At 36.1% G+C, this 18758-nt stretch overlaps 1 protein-coding gene across 1 annotated transcript in view; it reads left to right on the forward strand.

Annotated features, from left to right (window-relative positions):
* The window catches only part of ZCWPW2 (zinc finger CW-type and PWWP domain containing 2), a 66443-nt gene that overhangs the window by 6858 nt on the left and 40827 nt on the right, over positions 1-18758 (forward strand). The window contains exon 4 of the mRNA XM_084902511.1: positions 5814-5973. Within this exon, the coding sequence (XP_084758637.1) occupies positions 5814-5973 (160 nt within the window). The remainder of the gene's footprint in view (positions 1-5813; positions 5974-18758) is intronic.

An 18758-nucleotide genomic window follows, 5' to 3' on the forward strand; every position in this document is an offset into this window, starting at 1 on the left:
TGTTACCATGTTTGCATTCACATTGAATTGTTTTGTTTGAAGAATATGTTTGCTATCATAAACTGTGGTGAGCTTATTCTAAAATACACCTGTCACACACACCAGAGACCTTCAAGTCATAACCCCTAGATTTGGGTTGATTTATGTCTCCCAAAATCACATGTTAAAGCGCTAACCTCAGAATGTAACTGTATTTGGAGTTAGTGCCTTTAAAAAGGTGATTAAGTTAAAATAGGCTCTTAGGGGGGGCCCTAATCCAATCTGAGTGATCCTATAGGAAGAGGATTTATATACACAAAGAGACACCAAGGATGCACAGAACAAATACCATATGAAGCCATCTACAACTCAGGGAGAGGTTTTAGGAGAAACCAACTCTGTTGACACATTGGTCTTGGACTTCTAGTCTCAAAAATGGTGAGAAAATTAATTTCTATAGTTTAAGCCACTCAGGTTGTGTTATTTTTCTATGATACTCATAACAAACTAATATTTTTAATGTCTTTGCAAATGTGGAAATCGCTCTGATTTGTACATTTTGTTATGGAGAGGTTTTCTAGGGATCAAATGTGAAATATTTTGTGTGTGTGTGTGTGTGTGTGTGTGTGTGTGTGTGTATGTGTGTGTGTATATATCTATATATGTAAAACCCTAATATGCAAATAGACTTAATGACAGAACAACTGAACAACCAGTTGCTATGATGTGCACTGACCACCAGGGGGCACGTGGAACATGGTGGGGGTTGGCACAAGGGGATGGTAAAGCAGGTGGGCTGGGGCGCCAGACCAAGGCAGGATGCTGGTTGCTGTCATCCTGGTGATCCTCTGGTGATTACTGAAAATTCTTTGCTCCTGTGTGCCATGGTCTTGCCTGGCACTTGCACCTGCCAATTAAATAATACTTTCTTTCCTACAGCAAACTCTATGGAAAATCAAATTTTAACAGTTATATTTACCTCCAGATTGTGATTGAGCACAAACTTATGTACTTGTAAAAATGCGTATGCAACCTCTTGCCTTTGGGCTATGTCTCTGCTTTGAGGTGGAGATATCTGCATGTACTAGGAAGAGAAAAACTATCTCCATAATGCTTAAGCAGCCTTGATTTTTTTTAATTGCAAATATCATTGTATTCAGCTAAAAAGAGCATAGAAGTTAAAAGTAAAAGAGAACAATACATATTTTACTTAGTATAGTAGGACACATTGTCAAACAGATGTTAGGCTCTGTTTAAAACTACCTTGGGCATATTTACACAGGCATACAAAGCTTTCTCATGAATATGAAAATTAATTTATAGAAAATATATTTCCATCCAAATGTAATGTAGTAAAACAGTTTAGTAATAAAATATGTCTTTAGGTTAACAAACCAACCCAGTGATACTTTTTAGATATAGTATGTAAATTTATAAATTGATATTTCTACTAGTCCTTTCAGTATTACAAGTTATTATTTAATTACTTTGTATTTTTTGCCTATGGATTGATATACTCTGTGTGTGTGCATGTGTGTGTATGGATGGGAAATTTCTTCTCTCCAACAACCCCTGCAGTTAGGCACAGTCCAGAAATTTCTTGGCAAATATAATGTTAATGATGATTCCAGCTCATCTATTCTGTTTCTCATGGCTTAGGAATGAGGCCCAAGTAAAATTTGCTCTCCTCTTAAACATCCAAACCACAGTTGCCAGTAGAAATAAGTTATGTACTTCTTCTCATTGGAAATAAATAAATACATGCTTAAGCTTCAATTCCTATTGAGGGTAATAGCTATCATATTAAAGATCATTTTCCTGGATAAGAAATGTGTAAGATAGCAGTTTCTTCATAATATACTAGAGGCCTGGTGCCAGAAATTTGTGCATGGATACAGTCCATAGGCCTGGCCAGTGATCAAAGTGTGAGCATGTGGCATGGAAGGGCAGGTCCCAGCTGACCTCTGGGCCCTGGGCAGGATGTGGGCCCCAGGCCCTCGGGTGCTCCACTCACTGCCTGGCTCCCTCACTGCCTGGAATCCCAGCCACGGCCCTGTCCCCTGCCATCACTGGTCACTGTCTTTGGGACAGTCAGCAGGGCGATCAGGCCCCTCTTGGCTCCCTCAGTGTCTGGGAGCCAGTAGGCAGCCCTGCTCCCCACCACTGCTACTGGTTGCCATCTACAGGGTGGTTGGCAGGCTGATCAGGCCCCACTGCACCCGCCTTAGCCTGGCGCTGCCTGCTCACCTGCTCCACCATCCCACCGTGATCCTGCTCTCTTTGAGCCCAATGGGATTGGCAGTGCCTCCACTGCCACCTGCTGCCAGCACCACATCACTGATGCCCACCATGTTCTGTGCATCCCCCCTGGTGGTCAGTGCACATCATAGTGAGCAGACAAACTCGTGGTTGAACTCCCAGTTGAAGGGACAATTTGCATATTAGGCTTTTATTATATAGGATTTGCACCTCCCTGGGACTTTACCACTTGTTCTGCCAAAATGTTCTCCTTCCCTTCCAAGGGGAGTATAAAACCAGGTAAGCTTGTTGTGTTTGTACATTTTTAATCTTGTTGTGTTTGTACATTTTACACTCACAGATTCTAAAATTTATCATACCCTTCCCTTGTAATTCTGATACGCTTCCATTGGGCTGCCTACTCTTGCTCTCCTTTTCCACCTTTAAGCTTCAGAATTTCTCATCAATATGAAAGTGAAAAATTGGGAAGTAGATGTGCACAATGTGCTGTCATCATTGACAGTTTTGGAACTGAAATTGAAGTCAGAGTGAGGGCAAAAATGGACATCAGCTTTTTTTCAATCACAGCAAGTCAGAGAAGATGATAGATGTAGCAGCTGCAGGGAAGTAATCATATTTTCTACATCTATTGCCTCTGCTCAGCTCTTCCTACTGTTAGGAGGAACATTCTGAGTTAACCGAGATATACAGACTAGGAGTCAGATGATTCCTTTGCACCGTCTAAAGAAATACAAAAGTGCCAGAGTTATTTAGACATTTGACAGTAGTTAACATAATTCATCTCGGCATCAACATGCAGTATTTTCTATAATATAGCATATTTTTAATGAACAGAGGCATTCAATGATTTTTAGAGCCATCTTTTTATTTATTTATATTTCATAGAGTAGTAACTTAGATTGAAGACTCTTGGGCCCAATAGGTTTGATGTAAAAACAGTTATATCAGAATTTGTGTCAGAAAAATAGCAGCTCATCTTACACACAATTGCAAAATATTTCTTTCTTTCATATCTTAAGTGTTAAAAATCCTGAAACTGACACTGAATGGAGTAGTTGCTATGCATAAATTTGCTATTGTTTGGCAATGATCCTTTTTAAACTTGCTGTGAGGTGTAAATCAATAGTATTAAACATGAGCCCCTTATATTTTACAAAAAGTTTAAATAAATATAATGAAACAATCAGTTTGGTTCTTTTAAAAAGCTGTTAATTAGATTGAAGCACCTACTTGTTCATTGGTGTTCAAAAAGTTGGGGGTCTCCATTGCAGCTGCCACTTATCCTTAGTCGTTTGTCCATTAAATCTTCTTTTGAGTGGGTTTCTTCAGAAAGTGGATTTCCAGCTTAGTTTTAAAATATTAGCTTCACTTGAGTTTTACTCTTGAGCACAGCCCAGTAAGAGCTTTCACATATTGTTATGTGAACCTGATAATAACCAGACAGTCTTCATTTAAGTCCTGAACCTCCATTTGCTTTCCATTATCGTTTCCTTTTCTTCTGAAGTATGAGGCTTGTTTGGGTTCCTGATAGTGTGACTCAATCTGTAATCCTCTAGCCCCTCTTCTTTCATGATGGAAGGTGGCCAAGGCAGCCTTCTACCTTCCTTACCCTTAGAGAGGCCCAAAGCCACAGGACTCTGCTCAGCATCAGGGAACAGTGGCTAAATGTTCCATTCTCACAATCCAACATCCCTGGTGACTGGTGCACCTAAGTCACCACCTACTCACACCTCCTTGCAGTTCTTCTCGGGACTTACTAGTATCAGCTTCCTGGGATCAAATGTTTTTACCTTAATAATACTAAACATAAACTCTTTTCATTAATCTATAATCTGTGAAACTTTTTTATAGTTGGTTATGGTACATATATTTCTATATTTATGACTTCATAACTTTAATATCAATTGATAACTTAGTAGGACATCAATAATCTACAGTCCCCAAATCCAAACAATATATGTATTTTCGTGATTTCAGATTTTTTGCAGCATGATTTGTATGCATCTTTTAGATTTTAAACTTACCTATTTAATTTATTTAGCTTTAAAATGATTGTTGAAATGGGGCAAAAAAATATTTTTATATTATTCCTTCTACTTCTCAATGGTACCAATTGTCTTACCTATACAGCATATGGTTATATTTGTTTGCTAGGGTTCCCATAGCAAAGTGTCACAGACTGGGTGGCTTAAAAATAACAAAAAAAATATTTTCCCACAATTCTGAAGACTAAAAGTCTGAGATCAAGGTTTCAACAAGGTTAATTTCTTCTGAGGCTCTCTCCTTGGCTTGTAGATGGGTTTGTGGCTTCACATGGTCCTCGCTCATATTGGATTAGGGCCAACCTTTTAATTTAGTTACTTCCTTAAAGATGTTTCCAAACACAATCTCATTCTGAGGTATTGGGGGTTAGGACTGTAACATATAAATAGAATTGTACACAATTCAATATATAATGATGATACTTGAAAATATTTTAGTTTGCCTAAAAACTAAAACGTGTAAAACACATGTTTGTTTCAACTTTGTAACGGCACAGTGAGGAAACAGAGTTACAGTGAGGTCTCATTACCTGCTGCAGGCCTCTTGTTTGGGAGAATGCAGAACTAGAGCCTGGGTCTCCTGATTTGAACCTTGTTATCTTTTTACTCTATAGTGCTGCAAACTGAAATAGAATTTGACCATTGTACAGATCTTTGAATGTCTGGGTATATTAGATATGCATATTTGGATCATGCGCTATAAACTTCAGATTTCTATTGCATATTAGTTAGTCACAGCTTCCTGATCTTATTTCGTACCTTTTTTTCCGGCTTTATTTTCTGAAGAGTAGTAAGTCCAAGTCTAGAGAGATTGCTAAACTAGTTACAATTTAATTGCCAAATGAAAAAATAAAACATACCAAGGAATTTCTAGAGGTTTATGTTATTAAAAACAAAAAACAAAAAACCCCTAAAGATTTATTTTTTGTAAAGGATACATTTTATTTGTTACATGAGGATTTTTAGCAATGCAGTCACCTGCAAATGGAGCATATGGGGGCAGGGAGAGAGGGACAATATTGACTGCTGAACTTACTTCTGCTTGTCCCACAGAAGTTACATCTCCAGAGTTAGCACAGCCTGAGCTAACAGTACCCTTTGGGCAGCCCTGGCTCACAAAATGCCAACGCTCTCCTACCCCCTTAGAAGCCCTGTCAAGGGGTTAACATTTTAGTATTTAGGCATTCTGATTCGTTAGAGTTGAGTCAGTCCTGTCATGATTCTGATGAATCTTTTTCCTCTTAACAATTCCTAAGTGTCTCTTACAGACCCTGGAGATCATTCCTTTGTCTTATAATTCTTTCTCATGTATATCTTAAATGAGTCACTATTTCAAAGCTTTCTATACCTACAAAGGCACAACTGATTACTTGTATCAAATGAATATCCTATTTTTAAAATGTGAATATGTGAAAGTTTATTTAATAATTTATTAAACTCAAAGAAGAAAGTTTGATGTAAGACTGTGACAGATATATTGATGACTGCCCTTTTAAAAGCATCAAAATAATTAAAAATAATTTTCTTTGAAAGTTGGCCAGGGATACTTTGCCCTGATCCTTTAAAAGGTAAATATGTGACCTATGACCTGGATGGAAATGTTGAACGGTATCACGTAGAATTCCTGGGTGATCCCCATTCAAAATCGTGGATAAATGCAACATTTGTTGGACATTATAGTATCACATTAAAGGTAAGTAGAATAACATCAAAACTATTCTTCTTGAACTTGTTTTTAATTATTGCTATTTTTATCTCAGATCTTAAAAGATACTCTTTGTTTTAAACTCATATTTTTATTTTTAAAGCAGTTTTTCAAAGGAAGTACAAATATAAAAATAGTTATGGGATACTTTAAAATTTTATTTTTCTAATAGAAATATAGTATACATTAACTGAAGACTTCACATAGTTGTGTTTTGAAATAATTTTAAGATTATTTGGAAATTTTTCAATCCTTTTGAGAAAACTCTTAAGTTGTAGCTAATAGGGAAAATTAATTATGGAATGCAGCCAGATTTTCAAATTTCAAATGGAATATTTCATTATACTAACTCTATCTGTATATCTTTGATTCCTTTTAAACTTTAAATCACACAGTACAATTAATGAGTAGACTGGACTCTCAAGTTGATGAGAATAGGTAAACTGGACCTGTTTCCATGGATTTGGTTTAATTATTATAAATTCGCTCAATTATCTGTATTTTAATATTAAAGCTTTTCATCTGCAAGTCATGCTTTCATAAGAAATCTGATTGAATAGATGTCAGAAAAGTGGATTTCTTTTCCTCAGGATAGTGTCTACTTTTTAATGAGAAGCTTATGTATTCAGTTATACAATTGAGTGTATGTACATTTAAGGCATGCCCTTTCATCCACACTGTAAGTAAATCTGTGGGGATTTGAAGTACTTTAAAATGGGCTTTTACTCTGACTTTGGCATAAGCAGTATATATGCCCATTTAGCTTGAAAACAGTCAGAAGGAAAGGCTGTTTCATTTCAGTGTGGAATAACATCGCTTATATTCATGTCACAGTAGTTGTGAACCAGTCATCTTAATGTGAGCACCTTCTGGGCTCTGACTTCTTGGATGTATGCCTGGGTACTTCTACTGACAGTCACCGAATACAGGAAGTAGTGTTCTCCCTTCTCTGCCCCCATCCCTTTTCTGAAGGATGGGGAAGCCTAGCTTCTCATGAAGCAAACCTTAGAAACTTAGGTATTTGATAATGTGCTAAAGAGTGGGTCACTTTAAATATATATATTTAAATTGATTTTAGAGAGGAAGGGAGAGGGATAGAGAGATAGAAACATCAATGATGAGAGAGAATCATTGATCAGCTGCCACCTGCACTATCCCGTACTGGAGATTGAGCCTGCAACCTAAGCATGTGCCCCTGACTGGAATTGAACCTGGGACCCTTCAGTCCATTGGCTGACGTTCTATCCATTGAGCCAAACTTACTAGGGTGAGTGGGACACTCTTAAGAAATTATATATAAATATAACTTTAAAAAAATCAAAGTGTATTTTAAAATTGTTCCCTTACAGTGTATATAATAGGGGTGTTTTCTTCTGTGGGTCTCTTCATTTAAGTCTGAAATTTTAATTCCTTTTTACTTCAGTTGAACTGGCACAGGCCAGACTATCTGTCTGTGCTCTGATTCCCCACTCCTGGCTACGTAAGATCTCAGCATGCCAAGGAGGGGAGATTAACCCGTGACTGAAGCCTCCTTGCCCCAGTCCACTCAAGAAACACAAGGCAAAATGGTTGACTCAGGGAATACAGACAACCAAGGAAGAAAAATGGTAAAAAATGATACATATGATCATGAAATTAGATGAAAAGTATTAATTCCAAACTATGTATTACCTGGAGATAGCTGGGATTTCTGTCCCTGTCCCTGTGGATGGAGATAGTCTTGACTTCAACCTGTAGTTCTATTATGTAGACTTCCAGGAATTTAATCTTTTATTGTCCTTTTTGCACTGGAGCTCCTGTATCTTCGGATGCTCTGTACTGTACCACAGTGATCCAGATATTAAATTCATACCTCCTCCCCTTCATAAGAAAGATCACTTACACAAAAAGTAACATATAGTAAACAATGTAAACTTTCTTTAAGATTTTTCTAGAAGTGGTGAAGAAGAGATATACATTGTCTGATACATATGTGTCCGATAGGCACATATGACTCTTACTGGCTTAAGCTGCCTAAATATTACACTTCATACACTATTTCAACATCATTTTCTCCTAATTTGTATAAGCTTAGTTTAACAAATGATTAAATAATATTTCAAAATTTTCACTAAATATGACTATGTAAATTTTGCAGTATATGTTAAGGTGGGAGAGAAATAAGCTCCTCTATAAAGACAACCCATGTATTTACAAGAAAATGGAATATTTTTAGTTTTAGATTATAAAAAATTTAACTCTTTTATTTAATGTTGTCTATTCTTTTTTTTTTTTTTTAAATAGATAATTCCCCCTGGTAGATAGATATGTTTATGGGACCACTGAATTAGTAATTTTGTTGAAAGTGCAAAAGAACTCTGTTATTATCTATTCATACAAATGGTAGGGTTTTCTCCAATAAATAAAACTTATAGATACATTGCAATGTACTTTGGAAGAAAGTTGAAGGCAATATTTAGATTGCATATTTATAATTTATATTGGCCTATTCATACATTATTTTTTTATTTGCCATAAAATCAGTAGCAATAAAAAAAGTCGAAGTTCCTCCTCTCTTTTAATGTGATAGACTACTACTTGATAGACTACGAGTTTAGCATTTCTTAAGCCTGAATGTGTATTAGAGAGCTTTATAAAACAGAAACAACACCACACACAACACAAATATAGCAATGCCAGGGTTCTAATCTACTGGATTGATTAAATCAGAAGGTATTGGAGTAGGGCCAGGCCTCAGCATTTTTAAGTTCCTCAGATAGATCTGATGTACAGTCCAGAGACAAAGAGAACTACTGACTAAGTTTTCACATCATGAAGCATCAGAGTTTTATTGAAATTATCTCTACACTAAAGACCTCTATATTAGAGGTCCATCGGCATGGCCTGTGGGGATTGGGCTAAAACCAGCTTTCAACATCCCCTGAGGGATAGTAGTGTGCAAAGCGGCAGGCAGCCAGGGAGGAGCAGCTCCTGCTTATCCCAGCCCTGTTTATCCCAGTCAGCTGAGTGGTGCTCCCACTGTGGGAGCACACTTACCACAAGGGGGAAGCTCCATCATTGAGCGTCTGCCCCCTGGTGGTCAGTGTGTGTCACAGCACCTGGTTTAATGGTCGGATACTTAGAATATTAGCCTTTTATATATGTAGATACTCATGTTGAATGACAGTCTTAGGTAGACTTGCTTAAGCAGAACTCTTGACTTTTCAAATTATATATGCAGTATTAGTCATTACACAAGTGCATCTGGAGTAACATCTATTCAGGTGAGTGTTTTGCTTCTAATATTCATCAAGATCCAAATATTAAGAATGCAGTATGTAATAAGGATTAGCCATTAGTTTGTAGACTAGATTATCAGGCAGTATTTTGCTCTTAGAGTAATGGAGTGAAACTGGATACAAATCTATTAAGCAAATTCATTGGAAAACCACATTTGCAGCCAAATCTGTAGAGCTACCAAACTCTCAATTTTTTTTTTTTTTTTTTTTTTTTGTTATAAGAATTCTATATTTGATGTAAAATTTTCTGTAATTTGCTATTAGTTTAAGACTTTTTGTTTTCTAACCATTCTTTAGTTTTTGGCCTGGAGAAAGGTTAAGGGAATTAGGACTTGTTTCTATAGCTGCAACCTATTTGTGAATAATCTAATCTGACAAGGAAACTTTTGTAGTAATGTAAATTAGGAAAAGAATAAAGTTGTCAAAGTGGCTAAAAAGGCAGTCTCTAGAGCCAGGTTCTTTGGGTTTGAAGGTTGGCTATACTATTTACTAGATGTTTGAACTCAGGTAGGTCACTTATCCTTTGCAAATCCACACTCCTCATATTAAAATGGAGGTTATAAGAGTACCTGCCTCAAGTTGTAGGAGTTAACTGAGATAGTATATATAAAACATTTAGCACAGTGCTTATCATCTAATAGGCTCTTAATAAACTATTGATATTTTACAATGGGAATATAGGTGAAATACATAGCTAAATAATTATTTTTTTTCCCCTAGAAACCAGTATGTGTAGAAGGGAGCACCAAAACATATACAAGAATGAAAAGGTGGAGAATAATATTTATCTTTTAAGATCATATGTTCAAATGACATGATTTTAGTGGGAATTTTTAAAATCAACGAACATGATACTCCCAGAAATTGAGTGAAATAGACTGAATTGATCATCTGTCTTATCCTTTGATTCTTCAGTACATGGCTGAAAGAGTTAATTGCTGTAATGCTTTTATAGTTTAAGGAAAATGGAAGTGCTAAGAACTTTTGAAAGCAGGAGATGATTTAGAACTTTCTGAATCTGACTACTTGGTGAACAAATGAATAGTCCCCAATATCAGCAATGCCCCAAGAATACTTTGGATTTGTTTGATGGAATTTGGAAGGAGAATAGGAAATATTATCTTTCAGGTCCTTTGCAACTGAATGAAACCAGTTTTTTTTCCCTATCTCTATTCTGCTTTTTGATTCACTCACATTTATATATGCTGACTTTGCTGTTTCAAGTAAATTTTTGAACTCACATCTGTCCTCTCCCACCTTCATTTCTTATAAATTTAGATAGCTGTGAGCTTCTACTGAAGTTAAAAGTCCAAATCCAAATAAATTACCAACTTTATTCTGTTTATAAAGGATGGAACAGGTGGCTACCTTTCCCATCACCAAATGCATGAAAAAATCAGTTAGGATCAACTAGGTTTCTCATATGGAATAGCAGTCATCTTTTCTAAAAAATTCCAATGTGTAGCTTTCTCAGTTTTCTAGAAGTACTTATTTTTCTGTTAAAGAAACAAGAGTCAGATCATTGTTTTTAAGCCAAAATATAAGGCTCATTAAATGGTCTTCAGAGTCATACCCCTTATAAGTAAGCCTGCCTTATAATGGATCTTTTATATTGGGGTTCTTAAATAAGTAAATAATTGTTGTGTAACTTTTTGGTACATTCTTCCATTAGGAATTGGAGAAGTCCAAAACTCATAATCAGATGAGTGCACAATTGATAGATAAACTTCTTTTTCCTTTCATTTTCTTTAATTCCCCCACCATTTTTGCTTTGCTTTGATTTTAAGTATCTGTTAGCCAAGGGTCAAAACCAGTCCATGACTCAGACAAAACCCATATCCCTAAAACCTAAATACTTTTTATTAAAATAACAAGTTTCAGAACCACTTCCTTACCATTTTGTTTCTCATAGAATATGTACTGATTCTGTGTCACATAACTAACCAGCCCTTTCTTCTAGATCTTCCACCTGCTCCATGTGTAGGTCTTTAAACATTACCTGAGCATCTTTCTGTAATAAATACCTCCATTGTTTTCTCATGAACTCATATTCCATGAAAAATGAGCAAATGCGGAGTAGAAAATAGCAGTCAAGTATGTCAACTTTCATTTAGGTTCAGGTCTTGATATCATTTGCTGTTGTTTAAAATCCTTTAGATCAAAGAACATCCTTTAGATCAATTCTGACTTTTTAAAGAGCTTAAATATTTTAAAAATTTAGTAAATATATGTAGCCTGTGATTTTTAAATAATCTTTTTTTATTTATTGATTAAGGTATTACATATGTGTCCTTATGCCCCCCATGTTTCCCCATTCCCCTGCTCATGCCCTCACCGCCCTGGTGTCTATGTCCATTGGTTATGCTTATATGCATGCATACAAGTCCTTTGGTTGATCTCTCCCCTTTACCCCCACTCTCCCCTACCTTCTGAGGCTTGACAGTCTGATCGATGCGTCTCTGTCTCTGAATCTGTTTTCGTTCATCAGTTTATGTTGTTCATTATATTTCACAAATGAGTGAGATCATGTGATATTTATCTTTCTGTGACTGACTTATTTCGCTTAGCATAATGCTCTCCAGGTCCATCCATGCTATTGCAAATGGTAGGAGTTCCTTCCTTTTTGCAGCAGCGTAGTATTCCATTGTGTAGATGTACCACAGGTTTTTAATCCGCTCTGATGGGCATTAAGGATGTTTCCAAATCTTAGCTATGGTAAATTGTGCTGTTATGAACATAGGGGTACATATTCTAGTTTCTTGGGATATAATCCTAGGAGTGGGATTACTGGGTCAAATGCGAGTTCCATTTTTAGTATTTTTGAGGAAACTCCATACTGTTCTCCACAGTAGCTGCACCAATCTGCATTACCACCAGCAGTGCACGAGGGTTCCTTTTGTTCTACATCCTCGCCAGCACTTGTCATTTGTCGATAATAGTCATCCTGACAGGGGTGAGATGGTACCTCATAGTCATTTTGCTTTGCATATCTTGGATGATTAGTGACTTTGAGCATGTTTTCATATGTCTCTTGGCTTTCTGTATGTCATGTTTTGAAAAGTACCTATTCAGGTTCCTTGCCCATTTTTTGATTGGGTTGTTTATATTCCTTTTGTTAAGTTGTATGAGTTCCCTGTAAATGTTGTTTTATTGATGGTTTCTTTTGCTGTGCAAAAGCTTTTTATTTGATGTAGCCCCATTTGTTTATTTTCTCTTTAGTTTCCATTGCCCTAGGATCTGTATCAGTGAAGATATTGCTTTGGCATATGTCTGAGATTTTGCTGCCTGTGGATTCCTCTAAGATTTTTATGATTTCCCGTCTTATGTTTAAGTCCTTTATCTGTTTTGAGTTTATTTTTGTGTATACTGTGATTTTTTTTATTTGTCCATTGAGATTATTTTTACCATAGATGGCTTGACTTCATATGTCTCCTCTCATTCAGTGTTGCAGGGAGTACTCAGTTCCTGTATTGGTAGTTTTTGTATAGAATTCAAATATAAAGTCCCAGTATTTTAAGCCAAGTAATGGAATCACACTGTAAAGATTTAACTTTCAATTTTCTTTATTCTTTCTTTTCTGCCTAATTTCTCCCCTGGCATTCATTGCATTCTTGGCATTATGATTCAGACTGATGTAAAAGATCAGACTAAATAGAGCTAGTACTCTTTTTTTTTTTTGTCAGGTTAACTGGTTCATACTTTGTAGTGGTGTGGGATGGGGCACAGAAGTTATTTTGATCTTAAAATCTTGGTGACTCAGAGTAAGCAAATATTCCTGTTTATGTCTAAGGAAACAAACAGGGCAAAAAAAAAAAAAAAAAAAAAAAAAAAAAAAAAGCATCTTTGAAAGCAGTATTTGCTTCAAGTGTTCAATAATTTGAGTAAGCTGTGTAAATATTCCAGAGTTGATTATTGAAGATTATGCGAATTTATGTTAAAGGTGACAGATGAGAGGGAGGTAGATATTAGGAAGACAAGGAATGTGTGGTGCATATAGGTGTGATGTGACTATCTTCTAGTTGACATAAAAGGAACAGGAGTGTTCTTACTGTCTAGATTACCAGCTGCTGTTGCAGAAATCCAATTTAAGGAAGACAAGATATCCTTGTGATTAACTTTCTACTGAATTGCTTTAAGTGAAAACGATCTGCTCAACTGAGGAGAAGAGCGATAACTTTGGCATGATAGTAAATAGAACGATGCATCAGGGCAATACATGGTTAGTCAGTGAACTACATTGCAAGTTTGAATGTATAAGTAGTAGCAATTGACATAAATCACCAGGCAGAGCACTTTATAAAAGGCAGTGGTGCCCATCCTCATTTAGTTGGGGTGCATTCCAAAGGAAGATTATTTTATACTTCTTTAGATTATGAAATCTGTGACTTATATCCCCATATTTTAAGAGACATATTATCTAAGAAATAACTTAAAGTAATGGTCAATATTTGAAGTCATTTCTGTGAATTTATGAAGCCAATAAAGCAGGCTAAGTACTTATGATTCTGGTTTTCCAGATTTTTATCATATGCTCAACATTGTGTTTAAAAGAAAAATTTCCTAAATTGTAAGTACTGATGTTAATATTGATATAACAAAAATTAAAATTAAAATTTTGGATTGTGGACCCTATCGTACCTACAGGATTGTAGTGAGGCTCTGCCATACCCCAAATAGGGCAGGTAAAGAAACATTTGATTGATTTGTTTTCAAATACGGTACTATTTTTTATATGCTGTTTGAAGTATTTGAAGTTAAATACACATTTTTTATATGCTCCAATATAATAGAATAAATCAGAGGTCCATAAAACACTTTATAGATCTGAATTTGTACACAAAATGAAGGGCTATACTACTTTAGAAGTAATCCCATATAATAAAAGCCTAATATGCTAAGTGTCTGGTCATCCGTTCAACCAAAGTGTAATATGCTAATGATATGCTAAGGCTGCTCAACCGCTTGTTATGACATGCACTGAACACCAGGGGGGAGATGCTCCAACCGGTAGGTTACCTTGCTTCTGGGGTCTGGCTAATCAGGACTGAGCAAAACGGACCAGACACATCCTGGAGCCCTCCTGTGGTCCCTCCCTGGCTGGCCAACCTCCCATGTCCCGCCCCAGCCCCAATTGTGCACTGGTGGGGTCCCTCAGCCTGGCTTGCACCCTCTTGCAATCTCAGAGGATGTCGGAGAGCTGTTTTCAGTCAGATCCTGCAGGCCAGGCTGAGAGATCCCACTGGTGCACAAATTTGTGAACTAGGACTCTGGTATTGTCATATCATTCATAAGGCTGGGTAGCCACCATGTTAATAAATTTTTCTTTTAGCTTCCTAGGCATAGTCAAATAATTTAGGATTAAGATGTAGCAACCTTTCACTTTTCTTTTTTTTTCAATCCTCACTTGAGGATATTTTTTTTTTATTGATTCGAGAGAAAGAAACATCAATGTGAGAGAAATATCAATTAGTTGCTTCCCATAAGCACCTGACTGGGAGTCAAACTCAATCTAGGTATGTGCCCTGACCAGGATCTGAACCCACACGTTTTGGCATACAGGATGACACTCCAACCAACTGAGCCACCTGGCCAGGGTGCAACTACTCACTTTCATTACCAATTTCCTGACTGGATTTTACCCTGGGGGGTGGAAAAAGCCTACTTATAATACCCAATAAATATTTACTGAGCTTCTATTATTTATGACTCTTCTAGGCTCAGATGTGAACAAAACAGACAAAATTTAAATGCCTTTATGAAATTTAAATTGGTGGGATAAGAAATAGTAAACAAGCTAAGCAAATAAAGATATGGTATGCTGGTTGTTGCTGAATGTTATGAGGAAAAATTAAGAAAAAGCAATAGATAAAGGAGTAGTAGGGTGCCAAGGGGTGGAAAGACTACCACCTGCCTTTTATTCTAATCTTCAAAGTCCCTTAGCTAGGAAATCATTCCTGACCAATCAAATACCAGTGGTTGGTTAATAATTTGTTTTGATTGTATTTTTCCCTTTCACTTATTCCAGAAAGTGGTCAGGCCCCTACTATTCCCATGGCTCTGGGGACCAAAAGCAGAGCTTGTCTGTATTCTTGACCTGAGTTCCTTGAGGATGGGAAGGGTGGGCTGGGAATGAGAGGCCAGTGCCTCTGAGAGGGACAGGCAGGGGCAGCACAGCAGAGATTCTGACAGACTTGGAAGAGGATAAAAGTCTGTTAGTGCCCTCCGTAGTAGCAGGACCTCCGAGAAGGATGGCAGTCTGGTGCACTAAGGGAGATTGAACCCATGCTATCATGGTCCCCAGCCTCTTTAAAGATTCTTTTGTCCAGGCGTGGCAAAGAAGCTGTTAGACTGCCTGACTTCAAGGGACCTGAACAAAGATGTTATTCATGTAACCACTGTAGGTTGCAAAGTAATGATCTGTCCTCACTCTTCATTCACCACATATCCCCCCCAATTTATATGAACCTGGGGAAAGTAAGGGATGGATCCAAAAAATGACTAAAATCAATCATCTTTTTTGGCTTAGGGCTTTCTCATTCAACTTAGCAAAAATAAGATGTTGTGACATTGCGTACACATTCAAGTTTGCAGAGTAGAATTTATCCTGCTATAATGTCAGGCTATTATATCTTGATTAATTCTCATGTAGAGAAGCAATCTTTTTTTTTTAATATAGTTTATTGATTTTGTACAGAGAGGAAGGGAGAGAGATAGAGAGTTAGAAATATCGATGAGAGAGAGTCATCGATCAGCTGCCTCTTGCACACCCCCTACTGGGGATGTGCCTGCAACCAAGGTACATGCCCCTGACTGGAATGGAACCCGGGACCTTTCAGTCCCCAAGCCGACACTCTATCCATTGAACCAAACCGGTTTTGGCTAGAGAAGCAATCTTAACATACAAAGCAGCAGTCCCTGGCCAGTGTGGCTCAGTTGGATGAGCATCATCCCATGCACCAAAAGATAGCCAGTTTGATTTTTTGTCAGGGCACATGCTTGGATTGTGGAGTATGTAGAATGCAGCCAATTGGTATTTGTCTCTCCCTTCCAGTCTCTCTAAAATCAGTAAAAAAACATATTAAAAATTATTTTTAGAATACAAAGCAACAGAAGACATGAGTTTCTGCCAGATTACAGATTTATCTCCACTGGCTTCACTGGGTGGACAAACATATGTATTCTTTTCCTTGAACTGGACACTCCATATTAGTGTATGGTGATAACACAAACCTTATTCAGTAAGTCAGAAGTTACTGAGAAGTGTCATTCAGCTTCTTCCTCAAGCCCTGGGAAATGTAAAAATGATTTTAAGGCCTTCTGTCAGCCAATAACATTTGATTGATTGAAATGAGACCATATAGGACAGTAATTTACAAACTTTTCGGTTTTGGACTCGGCCAGGAATTTTCTCAGACATAGAACACTATCTTTCCCTGTCTAACCATTTGTTTAGTCTCCAACCTCATGCTTACTCCAGATATTTGCATGCTGTTCATCTATTAAGAATACATCTGTCAAGTATTATTTACTTTCATAAATTCACACAAATTTTTAGACTATTTATCTTCCTTCTCTTTCCTTGATGATTACTTATTATTTCCCTCCACCCCAAATTTAATGAAACTGATTGAGAAAAGTCAGGTTGCCACAGTAATATAAAAAAATGAAGGACTTGACAACTGGAATATGAAGGTGCCCAGCCCTTTCTATAGTCTCATCTGAAGTCATTGATCTTAATCCTTGACTTCATACATTTTAGCTCTTTGAAAATTTGCTAGTTACCTTGAAAATGTCCTTATTAAATGAATGTATTTAAAAATTTGTCTGTGTTTTGTTTTGGGATGGAAGATGAGATGGAAGATCTAAATTTATTAGGTATGGTCAAGTCTAAGTGAAAGGCTTAGATCTTTAAAACTACAAAAGCTGAGGACAGCTTGGCCAATGATGCCCATTGCTAACAGTATCACTGGAAGACTGAAATAAACTGGAAATAATGGGTACTTTCTATACGTTTAGAATGTGCACTTCTTCAATTAAAAATCAAACTCGTAGAAAATGCAATCCATAAACTGATAAATAAGTCTGGAATTTGCAATTCTAAGTCAACTTTTTGAGTTTAGATGTTTAATTGTTTTACCACTAGGTGGCACATACTTACTGATAAATTCTTAAAAACCCTCAGACAGGTTTTCCAAAAAGCTCTTCAGTTACCCAAACTTTGCAAACTTCACTGTAACTACATATTGCATTGATTTTTCTCAAGAAATTTCTTTACCTTCAATTGTTTAGTGCTATATCAGATTTTTGGTGATTTTTCTCTATCTATAACTTCTTACTTAGCATTCTTACAGTATTTGAGTTGCGGAAATGTCTTAAGGCAAATACTAGCTAAGATATCTTTAATTTAGTGTAAATTTTCTAATGTTTATTGGATTTTATATCTCTACTTTTTATATTTTTCATGTGAAATAACTTAATGAATGAAATTTAAAGATTCTGTGTACAAAGTAGATTTTTATTTGATTATATTGCTTCACTGCTTTTATACCAAATAAATCAATGTCTAGGACCACATGCAATTTAAGAACCAATTTCTGAATGCTTTTATAATATGCAGAGAGATTAGGCAAATGGGTGCTGTGGAGAATACAAAAATGAAATATTATGTATTGCTTCTGTCTTCAAGGATCTTTCATTTTATGGGAGGAGATAGTCGTGAATGCAAATTAACTATAATATAATTCAGAATGTAGTAAATAATTAAATGAAAATATTAAGTGTAATGAGAACTAGATAGTAAATATTAATTTGGAGACTCCAAGAATAAAGTGGAATTTGAGAAGAGCCCAAGTAATTCTTATAGTCATTTTTTACCTAGAGATTCTTCAGTTGTTTTTCTTTTCTAAATACATGTTTGACAAAACTAAATAAACATTTATTGAGTGCTTCCTACTCTACCAAACTGTCATCTATTATTTAATTTAATATTCATGAATCCTTTTGATGTATGTACAGCTATCCACATTTTATAGATGAAGAATTTGAGGCACAGAAAGTTTAAGGAACTTGTATGAATATGTCAGGTGTCTTCCATAATACCAAAACTAGATGTGAATTGAATTAATTTTCTTACAATAAGAAACTTAGCTTTTTTATTTTTGCCCCTTCAGCATCACAATATTGCTTAAGAGGGAATCAACATTATTCTAATAAATGTTTTAACATTGACTACTTTGTTATATTTGTAGTCTTAATTTTTATAATTTTCTAAGTTTTATGTGAATCATATTCAAATATCTTGAATCAAGAATATGACCCTTTTGGCTATTAACATGCAAAATTTTTACAACTTTGCTGTATTCTAAAATAATAATACAATAATAATCAGATATAAAAATCTAAATAATATATTGTATTATGCTTAAATTAGATTTGGGTCCAGCTCAACAGCTAAATCAAATGGATATGCAAACACAATTATATATTTACAATGAA

The sequence above is a fragment of the Pipistrellus hanaki genome (genome assembly GCF_964339955.1).
Source record: "Pipistrellus hanaki genome assembly, chromosome: 13".
Taxonomy (NCBI): domain Eukaryota; kingdom Metazoa; phylum Chordata; class Mammalia; order Chiroptera; family Vespertilionidae; genus Pipistrellus; species Pipistrellus hanaki.